The following is a 17,959-nucleotide window of genomic DNA, read 5'->3' as shown; positions in this document are numbered from 1 at the left end:
AAAATCCGTGTCTTGGAATTTTACAAATTTTATCTCGTTGGAATGATTTTTAAAAAAATCTATGCAATGAGTACAAACAAAAATATCGAATTTAGAGTTTTTAAGAAAAACTCGGAGGTGTTTATCATTTAGACACAATTTACGAAAATTAAATGTATATCCATCATACATACCACCAAAAAAGATAAATAATACTTTATGTAGCCATATTTTGGTTTATGCATCAACTTATTTTCTGTTGCAACTAATAAAACGATTACTCCCTCCATTTCAAGAAAAGTGATGCTTTCATTTTAGACACAATTTTCGAAAATTGAACGCATAGCCATTATACAAACCACCACAAATAATGCATAACATATATTATGCAGCAATATTTTGATTTATGCATCGGTCAATTTTCCGTGTCAGGAAAAATGATATTTTCGCGTTGATTTCTTTGGTCGGCCATCCCACCGTGTCAACAGTCATCTAGTATATATTTGGGGTGATTTTCTTCCATGGTTTTTGTTAATTTGTTTGATGAAAAAGTAATCAATTAGGGGTTTCTTGACTGAGATTTTAGTCTCTTTAAGCTTTTTAATGGTGGGAATAAGAAACAAAACAGAGACTTTCATTTTTCCAACTCTTAAAATGCAGATTTCACTTTTTCTTAAAATACAGATTTTAGTCCCTAGATATTATCAAAATATCACAACCTTTTCTTTTTCCTCCTAACCTACTTGTCTTCCAAACTACAACCATCGTAACCCCAAAAAGACTCAACTGAAATCGAAACCTATTATTAATTTCATCTCAAACAATACCTAAGTTTCTGAATATTTCTATCGCTCCTTCCGTAGATACAAAAAAATGACACTCACCACGTGGCGCTATTCTAGAGTGGAAGCAAGTTAGCAAGATATGATTATATACATATTATGTTAGCCAAGTTTCCATCATTTGTAAGCAAGGTTATATTTGTAATTACCCATATAGTTACCCTAGCATATATAAAGAAAAGAGAGCAGGAGAGAGAAAGGACGACACACATTTTTGTAAAGGGAGGCACACCATCTTCTTCCTCCATCACCTAAAACTAGATCTAGAGCTCTCCAAACTCCATTAATGGAATCTCATGTAAACACCAAAAACAATTATAGTGAAGAATCATGGATATAGATCACATTGATCGAACCATATAAAAAAATCCTTGTGTCCATTTATAATTTTAGCACTGTTATTATCATTTTCATATTCAATATGTTAGATTTCTGCAAATTCTTAAGGGGTGTAAACAATGCATATTAGTGTGGACAAACTTTTTAAAAAGAGTGATTCTAGATTGAGCGAGCAAATCAACCACAGAGAGGGAATCCAATGGATCCAGTTGAGGGTGCTTAGCATTTGGATATGTGAAGGTAGAGGGGAGCCTCATATCACTCTCTCACACGGTGCAGAATTCCGGGAGAATGGTTTGGTGCGTATACAGGGGTATCCAACGGCCAGGATTCAAAGTTCTCGTACCAAATCATCCCCGGGATGGTTGCAAAGTTAAATATCAAAGAGGAGATCAAATTCGGTGTCCAGATGACTCCTTGGTTCCACCGTGTAATCATCGGCAAGTGACACGCTTTTCCGATCCGTTACCAAATGTCCTCGTCTTTTTGGGAACATAAAGACTATGTTGCAATTGTTGCTCGTCTTTCAATCTATCATTTTACAGAGAAGAACTCTATCTGATTCGGATTTAAGGGTATATTAAATTTGCTTTGTATTTATAAATAGCATGTAACTTGGATTTGCTGCAGTCTCCAAATTCAATCATTTTTAGAAAGGTACGAGAGAGTATACCTGAAATGGAACGGAGGGAGTACAACAGTAAAGTTCGGATTAGATTGAAAATAGAAGAAAAAAAACTTCAAAAATGATCAAACAAAACCCATTTATTCACAATATAGAAATACTCGGCCAATTATACAATCATTAAAAAAACTCAAAAACAAAACAACAACAATCTGGAAAAAAAAGCACACGGAGATAATTGAAAGCAAACCAACAAACACTAGCTAACGATCACAAGAAGAATCAAAGTAGATTCATCGATCGAAGCTGCTTATACTATAATACCACCAGTGTGTGGGAGAGACAAGGTCGGCCGTTGATGACTGATCATCTGCGGCAATACAATCAGCAGGACTCATTACTGCGCACCACAACAGACGCAATGATCAAAAGCATTGCCGCTGTCAACCATCATAGTTATGTAAGCCGTGTTTTGAACTCCTTTATCTGATAAATACGTATACCAAAAATCTGGATTTTCACTTTTACAATTTTCTACAGTACAGCCAGCACCGCTAGGACCTTGATCAGCAATAAAGCAGCTCTCCCAGTATTGGCAGGGGGCTACGAAGATGGCAAGAATTTCGTCACCTTCACTCTGCATACAATAACCATTCACGACACGAACTGCTCCTCCTCTGAAGTATTTTTCCACGGAACAAAACAAAAATAAGTTTTTGTTAGCACTAGCAGCTCCCCAGCTTGAGGAATACATAGATATAAGAGACAAATCTAAGAAGATTATGAAGAAATATTGGTATAAATCATTAAAAAAAAAAAGAAAAATTAGCTTACTCGATATAGACAATAATCACAGCCAGCAATACCCAACCAGCTAGTGATGATGAAGCCCGAGAAGACTGCTTAATTGCCATGATGTATACAATTTGATTGATTGTTGTTATCAATTAGCTTGAATATATGTACTGCTCTAGGTTTGTGTGATTTTATTTCAAATAAAATGGATCTGTTTATAGATTTAATTCGTAATGTCAACGATGCCACAAGCATACATTATTGAACGCTGGCTATTTCATCAAAAATAAATATATCTCTTATTAAAAATTATAAGAGATGGGGTGTAACAACAGTTGTCAATTAATTAGTGTAAAACCTGAAGAAGCTTCCCACCTTAGCATTATTGGTGAATCATATGCACTTAGTTATCTAAGCAATTGATGAATGAAGAATATGCCAAGGATTCCAGTGGGATGGGTGATCAGTCTTTGTTGACCAGTATGGCGCATGCCTTTTCGTTTCAACCACCATCAAAATTTTGCTTTTTCGTGTCAACTATAATTAAATTTCCTTTGCTGCTACGTATACATTTGCAAAAAATAGCGGTTCAATTTCCTTACATTCATACATAAATAAGTATGTGAGAAAGATTCTGAAAGATAAAGGACGACATCTGACCTTTTTCATTTTCTGGTTGGATCAGTTCACGATGTTGAGCATGCCCGATTAGTCTTGGACTTTCGCGGGGTCTGGAGCTACACGGCTGGTTGGATTCCACTAAAGCATCAATACACGATCTCTTCCTCGATCCAACATCGGATCTCATTTAATAAGCTGTGATGAAATTGTAAAGATTAGCATGTAAAACAAAAATTATGTGTCCATGCCCAGTAGGGATGTGCAACGGACAGACGGTTGCGGATTAGGGGTTATCCGCGTCCAAACCGTATAAGTTGCGGATTTGGAAAATTCCACCGTGTCCGGCCCAATCATCCGCGAACTTCACATCCGCGGATCAGCGGATGATACGGACCGGTTGCGGATTAACCTCGGATTTACCCATTGTTGGCTCTCTGTCCGACTACTCGGATTTTGCAGACTGATGATCAATGGGAAGTTCATAGCAATAGCAAAACGAAAGTACTTAATTATGAGTTCATAGAGTGTAAACCTCTGGTGCCATCTAAGAGAGCTTTAGCAACCCGAAGAGGAGTCTTAATAAGACCTTTTCTGTTAGAATCCTCTCCTAATCCTTCCAGCAACACCTTCACGGATGCTTTAATGGCGCTCATATTCTCTGGTTCTTCTTCCTCTACGATAGTATTAGTAACGTTTACTTTATTCTCTTCTAGATATTCGCCATTAAAACTCATTTCATCCACATTTCCCATGGAAAAAAAGATTGGGTCTCACTAGAGAAGTATATTAAAAAATAAGCTGAAACAAGAGTAGATTGGTGATAGTATGGGATTCAAACAAGGTCGGGGCGGGCTCTTTATATAGATAAAATGACTTCTAGATCTTAATTATGTCTCCAATATCTTCCAAGTGCATACATATAACGACAGAAGATTAGTATGTATGTACATGAAACAGACCGTGCAAGATTTTACTCCAGTCGAGGATACCTTTAGTGTAACGGGACAACTGGAAAAGATTGATGGATTCTCCAAGTTTTAACAAACAACTTCTGACGGCTGTATCTATAGTGCTTTAAACTTGATTCATAGTAGGAATCTGGATTTTTGTTATACTGTGGCCATACTTGAAAGGAATAATAAATTCAACGCAGCCAAAATTCAAGAGACAAACTTGCAACAAACAGGAAAGGAAATTACAAGGCTAAATAACACCACAAGGATAACCCATATTTTATTAAATTCCCTTACTACCGTACGGTACTGGTGAATCCGTGGATTTACGAAATCAATCGCAACCAAACCGCTAAATCTTATGAATTTGAAAATTCAACCGTGACCAGCCCATACACTCTTGCGGATTGGTTTTACTTCTAATACGATTCATGGTTGTGGGTGAAATCCGTGGTTTCGGTTTTTCTGCACACCCCTAAATTGCCCAGGGGAATGCAGATTGGGCTTCACTGTGGTCTTTGGTGTTCTAAGTTAAGAGACTAAGCGGTAAGCAGAATTGTATTAGAAGTAAGCATGTGACAGGAGCTGGGCCAAACATCCTATGTTGTTTCAGACTTTCAGAGCAATCTAAATACAACTGTTGCATGACTTCATCAAACGTGACTCATCAATACATCATTCATTTTGATTTTCTTTAACATCAGATATGGCATGCGTCCACGCATTTTTACTCTCTACGATTATATATGTCACAGCCTCTGTTTACTGATCACATCTTTTGTAAATTTATCCTTCTCTCTACAACCACACATATATGATTACAACTTACCTGGACACTTTTCTTTTTCAATGGATGTTCGATTAAAATGAAAACTAATCTAAAAAAAAAAGGAAAAGCTCATGATGCCGCGTTGTTCCTAAGAAGCTAACCTCTATGAAATAACAACATGAATGGGCGCCGGAATCATCAAAACTGTGCAAAAAGTTAAACGTAAATGAAAAATGATAGGTTAGTTTTGGGTCACCTAACAAAAAAATTGAGTACGTACCTACACGACCCGTCTCTCTTTCTCTCACAATAAAACCCATCTTCTTCATCTCACTACCCTCTCCTAGCTGTGTGTGTCAAGGACTGCTTGTATAAATAGTAGCTCCATTATATACACAAAACCACCATCTCTCAGAAGTTTATACAAAATTATAAACCCCATGTCCCCATTGATCCATCTACAAAGTTCCCACCTTTCAATGCCTACCTCTTTCTTTCTCTAACTTTCATCTATCTCATTAATCCTTTATAGTTAATCCTTCTTCCTATTTTGCTCTCAATCCAAAAATACGTTTGCTTAATAAGCCGCAAAAATACGTGACACCCATAATTATTTCCGTGACATTTATAATTATATAAAATTATTAAAAATGTTTGCATGACGGATTATGCATCCGCATGACGGGTTATGCATCAGGGGTATATAATTGGCAACGTAACTTGGATATAACATATCTTAAAATCCGCGCCTTGGAATTTTATAAATTTTATTTCGTTAGAAATCTTTTTAAGAGAGGTACGCAACGAGTACAAACAAGAATATCAAAATTTTGTTTTTCACGAAAAAATCGAAGGTGATCATCATCTTAGGATTTTTTTTTTTGAAAACTTGACACATAACCATTATGCAACCACCAAAAAAATGCATAACACATTCTGCAGACGCATAACAAATTATGCAACCATTTTCTCCACTGCATAACTAATTATGTATTTGGATAACAAAGTTATGCATCTATAACAAGTTATGTTGTAAGGCCCGTCCCAATTTTTTTAGGGTACTTGTGTCATTTTACTCTCGAGGCTAAAATAGTCATTTTTTCCTTATAAGGTATTTTGGTGAATTTGCATGGTTTATGATGGTTGCTATAAATGTTTAGGGTTGGTGTGGTAATTAATCACGTTAATTCCTTTGAAGTTTAAACCAGTTTTGGTATATTAGTATTTTAGTAATCATATGCAGGTATCGCCTATAGGCTTTTGCCGTTTCATTTTTATTTATTTTTTTTGACAAATAAACGAGTAAATGAAAAATATAAATAGGAGAAAAGGATTTAGTTAAGGTTCTATATGGAATTGTAAACAAAGATCTTCTCCATGCGATACCAAGTATATGCTTATCACAAGTCAACAGAGTTCTTCATGTTCATACGCACTGAAAATATGTTGGAATTATTTTGTTAAGTTTTTGGTTTTGTGTCGACACTGGGTAAGGTAGGAACTGATGTTTAGGTTTAATAGAAATGAAAATTCCCTAATAAGACGAATCTATGTTGACATTTGACATCTTAGACTTTCTTTGTTTTACTGTCTAATTAAGTTAGTGTCTTTGCTTGATTTACGCCAGAGAATAAATTTAGTGTGCTGTGAGTTTTTGGTAAAGGGAAGGAAATCTTATTTGCAGTTAATGCCTTACTGTGTGTCAATTCAAGAGTGGGTGGACTTGATTTTAAGGAATAAGAATTTTTCTAATTAACGGACTGGTGTAGACCATTTTGAGGGAAGGGAAAGGGAGAGAGGGCATAAAAAGTTAATTAGTCGACTGAGAAAAGGAGAGTTACGGTGTCCATATTCCATTTTCGCGTGAAGTCCTTAGAAGATTTATCCTTGCATTAAAGATAATTATTACTGCCCATTATTGGCTTTTCTGAAGACGTGATTCTCTTCTTGGGTGTTACCAAAGTTGGTCTTTCTATATCGTTCATATCTTTATTTGGCTAGCGATTTGAGGTAGGCGCAACACAATCAAAAACATTCTTTTTATTTAAGTTTCTTTTAATTAATTTTATTTTGTAAGTTTTGATTCATATATGAATGATAATCGATGTTGTGAGTATGATTATGTATGTTGGGCTGCGGTCCATAGATTGTGATTCTTAAAAACAACTATGATGGGATACGAGATATCCTTGGGAACGGTTTTGTTCCCTAAACCTACGTGGGGCTCCCTGGGGCGAGCGGATTTGATTTGATGTGATTGATTTGATTGTTCTTATGGATGTGGTGTTTCCATGTAATTGTGATGATATTAACCATGCTAGTTGTTTTAAAAAGAATTGAAAACGTTTGATAAAATGTTTTGTTGCTTCTTTTCCTACTGGGTGTCACAACTCACGTCGTTTAATGACAAAAAAATTCCAGATTTTATGGCACCACAAGGAGTTAATGGCGGAGAAGCGTAGAGATCGGTTTTGGTGCTATTATTAGTAGTTTGCATAGGATTTATGATTGGGATTGTAATAAAATATCATCAACTCTTTTAGATGATTTAATTAGTTATTTATTGGTTATTAAAGCTTTAAAGATCATTGGATTAATGTATAACCAAAGAAAACAATGCTTTGTTTAGCCTACTCTATTTGATTGAATAATGGAAATTTCTGGATCATGTCAGTTTGACTGTCTATCATAATTATTATATAATACGTTTTTGTCTCATTTTTTTATGTTACATGAAAAAATCTCTCAATATGTACATATAAAAATTTCATAATTTTCTGAGTTCCAGAAGTATTTTTAAATCAATTGTTTTCACCGTACAAGGATCAGACGTTTTCTGTCAGATTCAATTTTACTGAAGTTGTCTATTTTTTTTTTAAATATTCTATGTCATGTTTTAGCCTTTAAAGTCTACTGAAAACTCAAAGATGGTTCTTTTATCTTTTCATAATGATCGACCAAAGAAAATTTGAAGTTGTGAGTGAATTGATATGATTTTTCTAAAACGAATCGTCACTGTTGTGCGTTTCTGCAGTACTGGTCAACTACTCGTTTGACTATGGTCAAAAGGTATTTAAGATAAACTAAAAATCCTAGAAATTTTATTACTGGATAGGCGATAAGTTAGGATTCAGAATATATAATTATAATAATTTATGGATTCGTATTGGACTCGGTAAAATTATTTGAGTGACCTGGCGTCAGTTCCTGTTTTATGAATCTTTCTTAAAAACGTAATTTTTTTGGATTTAATCTGGAACTTTTAACGGTGAAATTAATTTTTCTGATAAAGTATATTTCTTTAGGGTTCATGTAAATTAAAAATCACGTCAAATTAACGGTTAGATGTTCCGAAAAGAATTTTTATGTATCCGCTGCAACAGATTTCCTGAATTAAACATAAATAAAGATTAAACAAAGGATTAGTCGTTTGGACTTGGGCCAAGTATGGAAGTCAGGGCCTGATATTAAAAGTGACATTTCGAGTTTTGGGTTTGGATTTGGATCGGAATCCAGGCCCGAAATTTGGGGTGTTACAGTTTGGTATCAGAGCTAGTCTGATCCTTTGGGCAGGCTAGTTTCTGAATAAGTCGGTACGTCTATATGCTTGAATGTGATCCACTGGTCGCTGAAGATTGGATAGATAAGATTGAGAAAATATTCACCCTTTTAGGCGTGAATGACGAGGATAATCTGGATCTTGCTGTTTTTAAGCTTGAGGGTGAGGCCACTCGCTGGTGGGATTTGACTCGTCGTTCTAGGAATGACGGTCTGTTTACCTGGGTGGATTTTCGACTCGCCTTCCTAAATAAGTACTTTCCACAAACTGCACGAAACCAACGCATGATCGAGTTTATGCAGTTGACTCAGAGAAATATGACCGTAGCACAGTACCAAGCCAAGTTTGAAGAACTTTCTCGTTTTGCTATTCATCTGGTGGAGAATGAAGAGCTGAAGGCTTTTAAGTTTCATGAGGGACTTAGACCTTCAATTAAGGGTAGGTTGTCTATTTTGAAGATTACCTCTTATAATGAGATAGTGGAAAGAGCGATGATTGCTGAGAGAGACATTGAGGAGGCAAATCGAATTAGAGAACGTCACAATGGGGATAAGAACAAGAATAAAAATAACAACCACCCATACCAGAAGAAAGGAAATGGACCGAATATGGAGCTTCCTGCACCTTCGTGTTATCATTGCAAGCAACCTGGACATTTTAAGAGGAACTGTCCTGCACTTATTTCTCAGAGGAACCAACAACCCTTTATACCTCAGAACCAACGTCAAGGTTATCAGCAGAACCGTCCTCAGAACAATCCACCACAATACCAAGCTCGACAGCCCCCTCAACAACCTAAGGCGTTCAACATTGCTCATGTTGGTCAGGATCCGGATAACTCAGTCGTTGAAGGTACATTCTTAGTTTACAATTCTTGGGCTAAGATATTGTTTGATACTGGTGCTACTCATTCGTTTATTGCTTCTTCGTTTGTTTTGTCATTGGGTTTGAAAACTGAATTACTTGATGGGTACTTAGGCGTAGCTAGTGCGATAGGCAGTAGTGCACGTATTGACCGCGTGGCACGAATGTGTGTAGTACGTATAGCTAAGCATGAGTTTTTGATTGACCTTTTTGTGATGAATATGTCTGGTTATGATGTAATCCTGGGTATGGATTGGTTATCTGCTCATCATGTTGTTTTTGATTGTTTTCAAGAACGTGTGACTCTTCACTCGGACGAAGGGTCAGTTGTCCACCTTACCGGAACTCGTAGTTTTGCGTCTCCCCTTATCTTGTCGGAAAGACATTTCCGACAGACTCATTCTAGAGGTTTTCTTTATCACTTAGTGATGATAGGAGATGAGCAACAAGATTCTGTCTCTACTATGGGTATTCCATTGGTAGAGGAGTTTGAAGATGTTTTCCCTGAGGAATTACCAGGTTTACCCCCAAGAAGAGAAATGGACTTCACTATTGAAGTTCAACCTGGTACTTCGCCAATTTCGATGGCTCCTTATCGAATGACACCTATGGAGTTAAAAGAACTAGATAAGCAACTACTCGAGTTGGAAGCTAAGGGTTTTATTCGAGGTAGTACGTCACCTTGGGGTGCACCAGTCCTTTTTGTGAAGAAGAAGGATAACTCGCTGAGATTGTGCATCGATTATAGAAAACTCAACGAAGTTACAGTGAAAAATAAGTATCCCTTACCTAGGATCGAGGATTTGTTTGATCAGTTTAAGGATTCTCAGTTTTTCTCAAAAATTGATATGCGATCAGCTTATCATCAACTCCGAATCAAGGAAGAAGATATTCCAAAAACCGCTTTCCGAACTCGATTTGGACATTTCGAGTTTGTGGTGATGCCATTTGGACTTACAAATGCTCCAGCGACATTCATGGATCTTATGCATCGAATTTTTCGACCGTACTTAGATAAATTTGTAGTGGTATTTGTAGATGACATTCTTATCTATTCACGGTCACGAGAAGAGCACGAGGAACACTTGAGATTAACATTGCAGTTGTTGAGATCTCATCAGTTATACGCTAAGTTGAGTAAATGCGACTTCTGGCTTTCTGAAGTTCAGTTATTGGGACACGTGGTATGTAGAGAAGGAATCAAAGTGGACCCAGCTAAGGTTGAAGCGGTTACCAAATGGTAAAGGCCAAAGAACGTGTTTGAGATTCGTAGCTTTCTAGGCTTAGCGGGTTACTATAAACGATTCATTCAGGACTTCTCAAGTATTGCTTCACCACTGACGAAGTTGACTCGAAAGGATTCCAAGTTCGAGTGGAATAATGATTGAGAGGAGGCTTTCTCCATGCTCAAGGTTAAATTAACTACTGCACCAGTTTTGACAACACCGGTAAGCGGAATTGGTTATGTGATATTTTCCGATGCATCGTTGAAGGGTTTAGGATGTGTTCTTATGCAAGAAGGAAGAGTGGTGATGAGTGCCAAATATTGTATATATTTTTCCTTTTTTGTTGGCATTTAACTCATCTTTTGTGCAGTAATTCTACATTTTATCCCATATTCTGTATTTTCATTGTTTTCAAGAATAAATATTTTTCTTACTTAATTTTGCATTTTTAGGTAATAAATAAAGTCTGGATGACTTGCGGAGCGGAAAAGAGCTGAAGAGTGGTGAAAAGCCGGAAGAAATTACGCAAGGAAGCCGCAAAGAATGGAGCGCACGTCCAAAAAGCTAGGAATGGGCTCAAGAAGGAAGAATTGTTCTTAAAGAAGATATGGGCTTGGCATACCCAAGGCCCAAAACCCTTACCCAAACCCATTTTCTATATCCATACCCGCCTCCATTCTCAGCCGTTAGATTGGATCCATCTCATCATCCAATGGTCGCTTCTTCATCGTTCATCAAAATCTGAAGTACCTGCAAAACACCATAGTGCCTAAATTCCAAGCCTTCAGATTAGATCACATTTATATCCTACGGTCGTTTCTTTGCCTGCGCATCAAATCTCGATACTTCCGCCTAACACTTCAACACCTAACCCCATCTAGAGCCGTTAACTTCGTTGTATCAAGACATCCGACGGTCGATACCAGCCTCTTCAGGCGGAGCCGTCCGATTCACCTACCAGCTTCGATTCCAGTGGCTCAGCTTCGCCAACATCTAACTTTGATGCGCCCGCTCAACACCCTAAAAACGGATACCCTATACCCTAAACTGTCGACTCATTCTTCCCCCCCATTCCTCTGCAGAAACACCCATTCCGCCACCATCACCTCCACCTGCTACTTCCATACCTGCCACAGCCACCAAACGTCTCCATATCTACCACCATCACCTACCCTCCCTTTTTCCCCCTCTCTCTAGCCCCTTATTTCACTGATTTCTCACCATTCCTTTCTCTGAAACCCTAGGTGAGAAATCAGTAAAATAAGTGAGTCTATAGACGAATTCGAAGCGTGCAGGAAGGCTAGAAGGAGATGTAGCAACGTGGGTCGAAGTCAGAAACAACTTTCATCATGATTGGTGAGATGAATTTAAAACCCTAGTTTTACTGTTTTTGGGGGAAATTTAGGGATTTGGTTTGTAAACCCTAATTGGGTGTCCTGGGTATAAATAGGGGATATGTATTATGTGTAGAAGGTGTTCTTGGACTAGCCAAGTAACCACCCAATTTGGGTTAGGTTCACTTCTAATTTCTAATTTCAAATTCCAAATCAATTTAGGGTTCTTGTTTCTAATTTCAGTTTTAAATTTCAATTTTACTCTCAATTTATGTGTGTTGTTTAATTTATATCATTGCATGTTTCAATTCAGTTTTAGTTTAAGTTAGCTTAATTTGCATTTTCAATTCGAAATTAAATTTTAGTCTGTGTTAGTTTAATTTAATTTGTTAATCTATGTTAGTTTACTTTTAGTGTTTCAATTCAGTAATTGTGTTCAAATGCTTTGTTTAATGTTCACTGTTTCAGTTCATGTTTGTTAGTATTGTGCCTGTTTTGTGATTCATGTTTTAGTGCCACTGTTCTTGTTAAGTTTAAATAAATACCCTGTTTCCTTTTTGTTTTGATCAATTCCATGCTTGGTTATGTTTAATTCCAGTTCATGTTTCATTTCAGTCCCTGTGATTTTGTTTTAAATGTCTAGTCCATGTTCTATTGTCTTGTTTAAATTCATGTTTTGTTCACTGTTAGTGGTAGAAGTTTAGCTTTGAGGCATTGTATTGATTGAGCAGTGGGGAGAAACTAGTGCTCACTAGTGACTGTGAGCAAACTAGTTCTCTTCCCACTCTAGTTGTATGCCTAGGATCTCTTGTTTTGTCAACTGTTAGCTTCTCAAATGTTAGGCTTTGTTTACTGTTGTGTGTCAATGCTAGGTTAGAGCCTTAGAGCATTGAGTTGATTGAGCAGTGGGGAGAAACTAGTGCTCACTAGTGACTGTGAGCAAGCTGGTGCTCTTCCCACTCTAGATGAATGCCTTGGCTTTGCTTTGATACTTCTTCTCCTCCCGGCCCTTGGCTTAGGCCTTGGTTCCATTGTTCTCTGCTTGTAGTTTCATTGTTCTGTCACCTTCTCATAATAGTTTCATTGCTTGTAGTTTCCCTTGCTTTTGTGCTGTCTGTCACCTTCCATTGTTTCCTGTTAACTGCCTTTGTGCCTCAATTTTCACTGTTCTTGGCTTAGTGCCACCATTACTTCACTGCCATCTCTTCTTTTCTCCTTGCCTTGCTACTCAGCTTCCTTGGCCACTGCCCTGCAACCCTGCTGCTGCTGCTGCTTTCCTTCCTCTTGCTACTGCTGCTGCTACTTCTTCTCCTGTTGCCTTCACTTCTCCAGCCTTGCTGTGCTCCTGCCAGGCCCAGCCTTGTTTGCTGCTACTGCTCTAAACCCAGTTCAATAAGGCTCAGTTCAGTTCACTTGAACCCAAATTCATTACATTTCCAAAGGCCCAGATCCTTGACTGAATCCAAAGCCCAGTTCACATCAAAAGACACTGAGCCCAATTCACAGTTGAACTGTTGAGCCCAAGTTCAGTTCAATGTTAGCCCAAAGCCCAGTGCAACTCTAAAGACCAAAAGCCCATAAGTTCACAGTCAATCCAAAAGCCCACTGAGCCCAAAACCATTTCATTGTTACAAACAAACCCACTAAGCCCAAAGCACAATTAGAATCCCAATAGCAATTTAGAGCCCAAATAGCTAGAAACTCCAAACACTCCCAGTCTCTGTGGATCGACCCGTACTTGCACGAGCTACAACTGACGACCGTGCACTTGCGGTATTACTGTAGGCCCGTTTCATTTCGCTTCAATTTTATACGCATCTCCGGGCCCACCAAGTGGTAGCTTATGCCTCAAAACAACTAAAGACACATGAATTGAATTACACAACTCATGACCTCGAGTTAGCAGCTATTGTGTTCGCTCTGAGGTTGTGGAGACATTATCTGTATGGTGAGAAGATAGACATATTTTATGACCATAAGAGTTTGCAGTATATTTTTACCCAACGAGATTTGAACCTGAGACAGAGGCGTTGGGTGGAATTTCTTAAGGATTACACGTATACTTTCCATTACCACCCAGGAAAGGCAAATGTGGTAGCAGATGCTCTTAGCCGAAAATCGAGGGTCAATGTAGCAAGTATGACTCTTCATACTTGGGATTTGTGCAGACTTATGGAGGAAGGTGACTTGGGCCCTGACGAGATGATTTAGAATATTATAGTTGTTCCAGAGTTACAACAACGGATTGTAGAATCTTAACAGACTGATAGGGAGATGATTTCGATTCGTGCTCAAATGGAGAAAGGAGAAACACCAGAAGGTTGGACTCAAACTGATGGTGTATTTCGTTTTATGGGAAAACTTTTTGTGCCAATCAAATTGAGGATGGAGGTACTAGAACAGGCTCACAATTCTAAATTTAGTGTTCATCCGGGAGGATCGAAGATGTACCATGACATGAAAAGGCAATATTGGTGGAAAGGTATGAAGAAATATGTTGCCTTGTATGTGTCGAGATGTCTCACTTGCCAACAAGTGAAGATTGATCATCGGAAACCAGGAGGGTTACTTCAACCATTGCCCATCTCAGAATGGAAATGGGAACACATCACTATGGATTTTATCATGGGATTACCTAGAACTGCACATGGTAAGGATACTATATGGGTTATTGTTGATAGACTTACCAAGTCGGCACACTTTTTAGCAATCAAGAAGACTGATACGTTAGCCACGTTAAGTCAGAGGTATATCCACGAGATAATAAGGTTGCACGGTACACCGGTGTCAATTGTATCTGACAGAGATCCTCGTTTTACTTCTCAGTTTTGGCAGAGTTTACAGAAGGCGTTAGGTACACGTGCTTCACTTAGTACTGCCTTTCATCTCCAGACCGACGGGCAGTCTGAACGGGTAATTCATATTGTAGAGGATATGTTAAGAGCTTGTGCCTTGGATTTCAAGGGAATTTGGAGTGAGAACTTGCCATTAGTAGAGTTTTCCTATAACAATAGCCATCAGGCTAGCATCGGTATGGCACCTTTTGAAGCATTATATGGACGACCTTGTAGATCACCAGTGTGTTGGACCGAGATCGGCGAACGTAACATTTTTGGACCGGATTTGGTACGAGAGACTACTGAGAAGGTTCAGTTAATCCGACAGAGGCTAATGACAGCTCAGAGTCGTCAGAAGAGTTATGCAGACAAGAGACGTCGACCTCTAGAGTTTACCGAGGGTGACTTGGTGTTGCTCAAAGTGAGCCCGAAGAGAGGTATTAAGCGTTTTGGCAAGAAAGGAAAGTTATCACCACGTTACATTGGGCCGTTTCAAATTATTCGACGTGTGGGTGCAGCTGCTTATCAGTTGGAGTTACCTCAGCGAATTGGGCACGTTCATGACACTTTCCATGTGTCAATGTTACGGAAGTACGAGAGAAATCCGTCTTATGTTATTGACCCTTCACATATTATTGCCTGGGAAGATTTGGAGATCCAAGAGGATGCTACGTACGTGGAGAGACCGGTTCAAATTTTGGATTTTGATGAGCATGTGCTTCGCACTAAGACCATCCCTATGGTTAAGGTGCAGTGGCAACGCCGCCAGGTTGAGGAAGCGACATGGGAGTTAGAGTCCGAAATGCGGAGAAAATATCCCGAGCTTTTCTAAGGTAACCTCTAAATTTCGTGACGAAATTTCATTTAAGGGGATAGAGTTGTAAGGCCCGTCCCAATTTTTTTAGGGTACTTGTGTCATTTTACTCTCGAGGCTAAAATAGTCATTTTTTCCTTATAAGGTATTTTGGTGAATTTGCATGGTTTATGATGGTTGCTATAAATGTTTAGGGTTGGTGTGGTAATTAATCACGTTAATTCCTTTGAAGTTTAAACCAGTTTTGGTATATTAGTATTTTAGTAATCATATGCAGGTATCGCCTATAGGCTTTTGCCGTTTCATTTTTATTTATTTTTTGTGACAAATAAACGAGTAAATGAAAAATATAAACAGGACAAAAGGATTTAGTTAAGGTTCTATATGGAATTGTAAACAAAGATCTTCTCCATGCGATACCAAGTATATGCTTATCACAAGTCAACAGAGTTCTTCATGTTCATACGCACTGAAAATATGTTGGAATTATTTTGTTAAGTTTTTGGTTTTGTGTCGACACTGGGTAAGATAGGAACTGATGTTTAGGTTTAATAGAAATGAAAATTCCCTAATAAGACGAATCTATGTTGACATTTGACATCTTAGACTTTCTTTGTTTTACTGTCTAATTAAGTTAGTGGCTTTGCTTGATTTACGCCAGAGAATAAATTTAGTGTGCTGTGAGTTTTTGGTAAAGGGAAGGAAATCTTATTTGCAGTTAATGCCTTGCTGTGTGTCAATTCAAGAGTGGGTGGACTTGATTTTAAGGAATAAGAATTTTTCTAATTAACGGACTGGTGTAGACCATTTTGAGGGAAGGGAAAGGGAGAGAGGGCATAAAAAGTTAATTAGTCGACTGAGAAAAGGAGAGTTACGGTGTCCATATTCCATTTTCGCGTGAAGTCCTTAGAAGATTTATCCTTGCATTAAAGATAATTATTACTGCCCATTATTGGCTTTTCTGAAGACGTGATTCTCTTCTTGGGTGTTACCAAAGTTGGTCTTTCTGTATCGTTCATATCTTTATTTGGCTAGCGATTTGAGGTAGGCGCAACACAATCAAAAACCTTCTTTTTATTTAAGTATCTTTTAATTAATTTTATTTTGTAAGTTTTGATTCATATATGAATGATAATCGATGTTGTGAGTATGATTATGTATGTTGGGCTGCGGTCCATAGATTGTGATTCTTAAAAACAACTATGATGGGATACGAGATATCCTTGGGAACGGTTTTGTTCCCTAAACCCACGTGGGGCTCCCTGGGGCGAGCGGATTTGATGTGATTGATTTGATTGTTCTTATGGATGTGGTGTTTCCATGTAATTGTGATGATATTAACCATGCTAGTTGTTTTAAAAAGAATTGAAAACGTTTGATAAAATGTTTTGTTGCTTCTTTTCCTACTGGGTGTCACAACTCACGTCGTTTAATGACAAAAAAATTCCAGATTTTATGGCACCACAAGGAGTTAATGGCGGAGAAGCGTAGAGATCGGTTTTGGTGCTATTATTAGTAGTTTGCATAGGATTTATGATTGGGATTGTAATAAAATATCATCAACTCTTTTAGATGATTTAATTAGTTATTTATTGGTTATTAAAGCTTTAAAGATTATTGGATTAATGTATAACCAAAGAAAACAATGCTTTGTTTAGACTACTCTATTTGATTGAATAATGGAAATTTCTGGATCATGTCAGTTTGACTGTCTATCATAATTATTATTTAATACGTTTTTGTCTCATTTTTTTATGTTACATGTAAAAATCTCTCAATATGTATATATAAAAATTTCATAATTTTCTGAGTTCCAGAAGTATTTTTAAATCAATTGTTTTCACCGTACAAGGATCAGACGTTTTCTGTCAGATTCAATTTATTGAAGTTGTCTATTTTTTTAAAATATTCTATCTCATGTTTTAGCCTTTAAAGTCTACTGAAAACTCAAATATGGTTCTTTTATCTTTTCATAATGATCGACCAAAGAAAATTTGAAGTTGTGAGTGAATTGATATGATTTTTCTAAAACGAATCGTCACTGTTGTGCGTTTCTGCAGTACTGGTCAACTACTCGTTTGACTATGGTCAAAAGGTATTTAAGATAAACTAAAAATCCTAGAAATTTTATTACTGGATAGGCGATAAGTTAGGATTCAGAATATATAATTATAATAATTTATGGATTCGTATTGGACTCGGTAAAATTATTTGAGTGACCTGGCGTCAATTCCTGTTTTATGAATCTTTCTTAAAAACGTAATTATTTTGGATTTAATCTGGAACTTTTAACGGTGAAATTAATTTTTCTGATAAAGTATATTTCTTTAGGGTTCATATAAATTAAAAACCACATCAAATTAACGGTTAGATGTTCCGAAAAGAATTTTTATGTATCCGCT

At 37.4% G+C, this 17,959-nt stretch overlaps 1 protein-coding gene across 1 annotated transcript; it reads right to left on the bottom strand.

Annotated features, from left to right (window-relative positions):
* Positions 1-1,907: 1,907 nt before the first annotated feature.
* LOC113344095 lies at positions 1,908-2,857 on the bottom strand. Its single transcript, XM_026588135.1, has 2 exons — positions 2,620-2,857; positions 1,908-2,462 (listed from the first exon to the last, which is right to left on the bottom strand). The coding sequence occupies exons 1-2, from the start codon at positions 2,697-2,699 to the stop codon at positions 2,183-2,185; spliced, it is 360 nt and encodes a 119-aa protein (XP_026443920.1). The 5' UTR covers positions 2,700-2,857; the 3' UTR covers positions 1,908-2,182.
* Positions 2,858-17,959: the final 15,102 nt, after the last annotated feature.

The sequence above is a fragment of the Papaver somniferum genome, unplaced genomic scaffold (assembly GCF_003573695.1).
Source record: "Papaver somniferum cultivar HN1 unplaced genomic scaffold, ASM357369v1 unplaced-scaffold_73, whole genome shotgun sequence".
In the NCBI taxonomy this organism is placed as follows: domain Eukaryota; kingdom Viridiplantae; phylum Streptophyta; class Magnoliopsida; order Ranunculales; family Papaveraceae; genus Papaver; species Papaver somniferum.
Note: the sequence above shows the minus strand (reverse complement) of the source record. Positions and strands in the feature narration are given on the sequence as shown.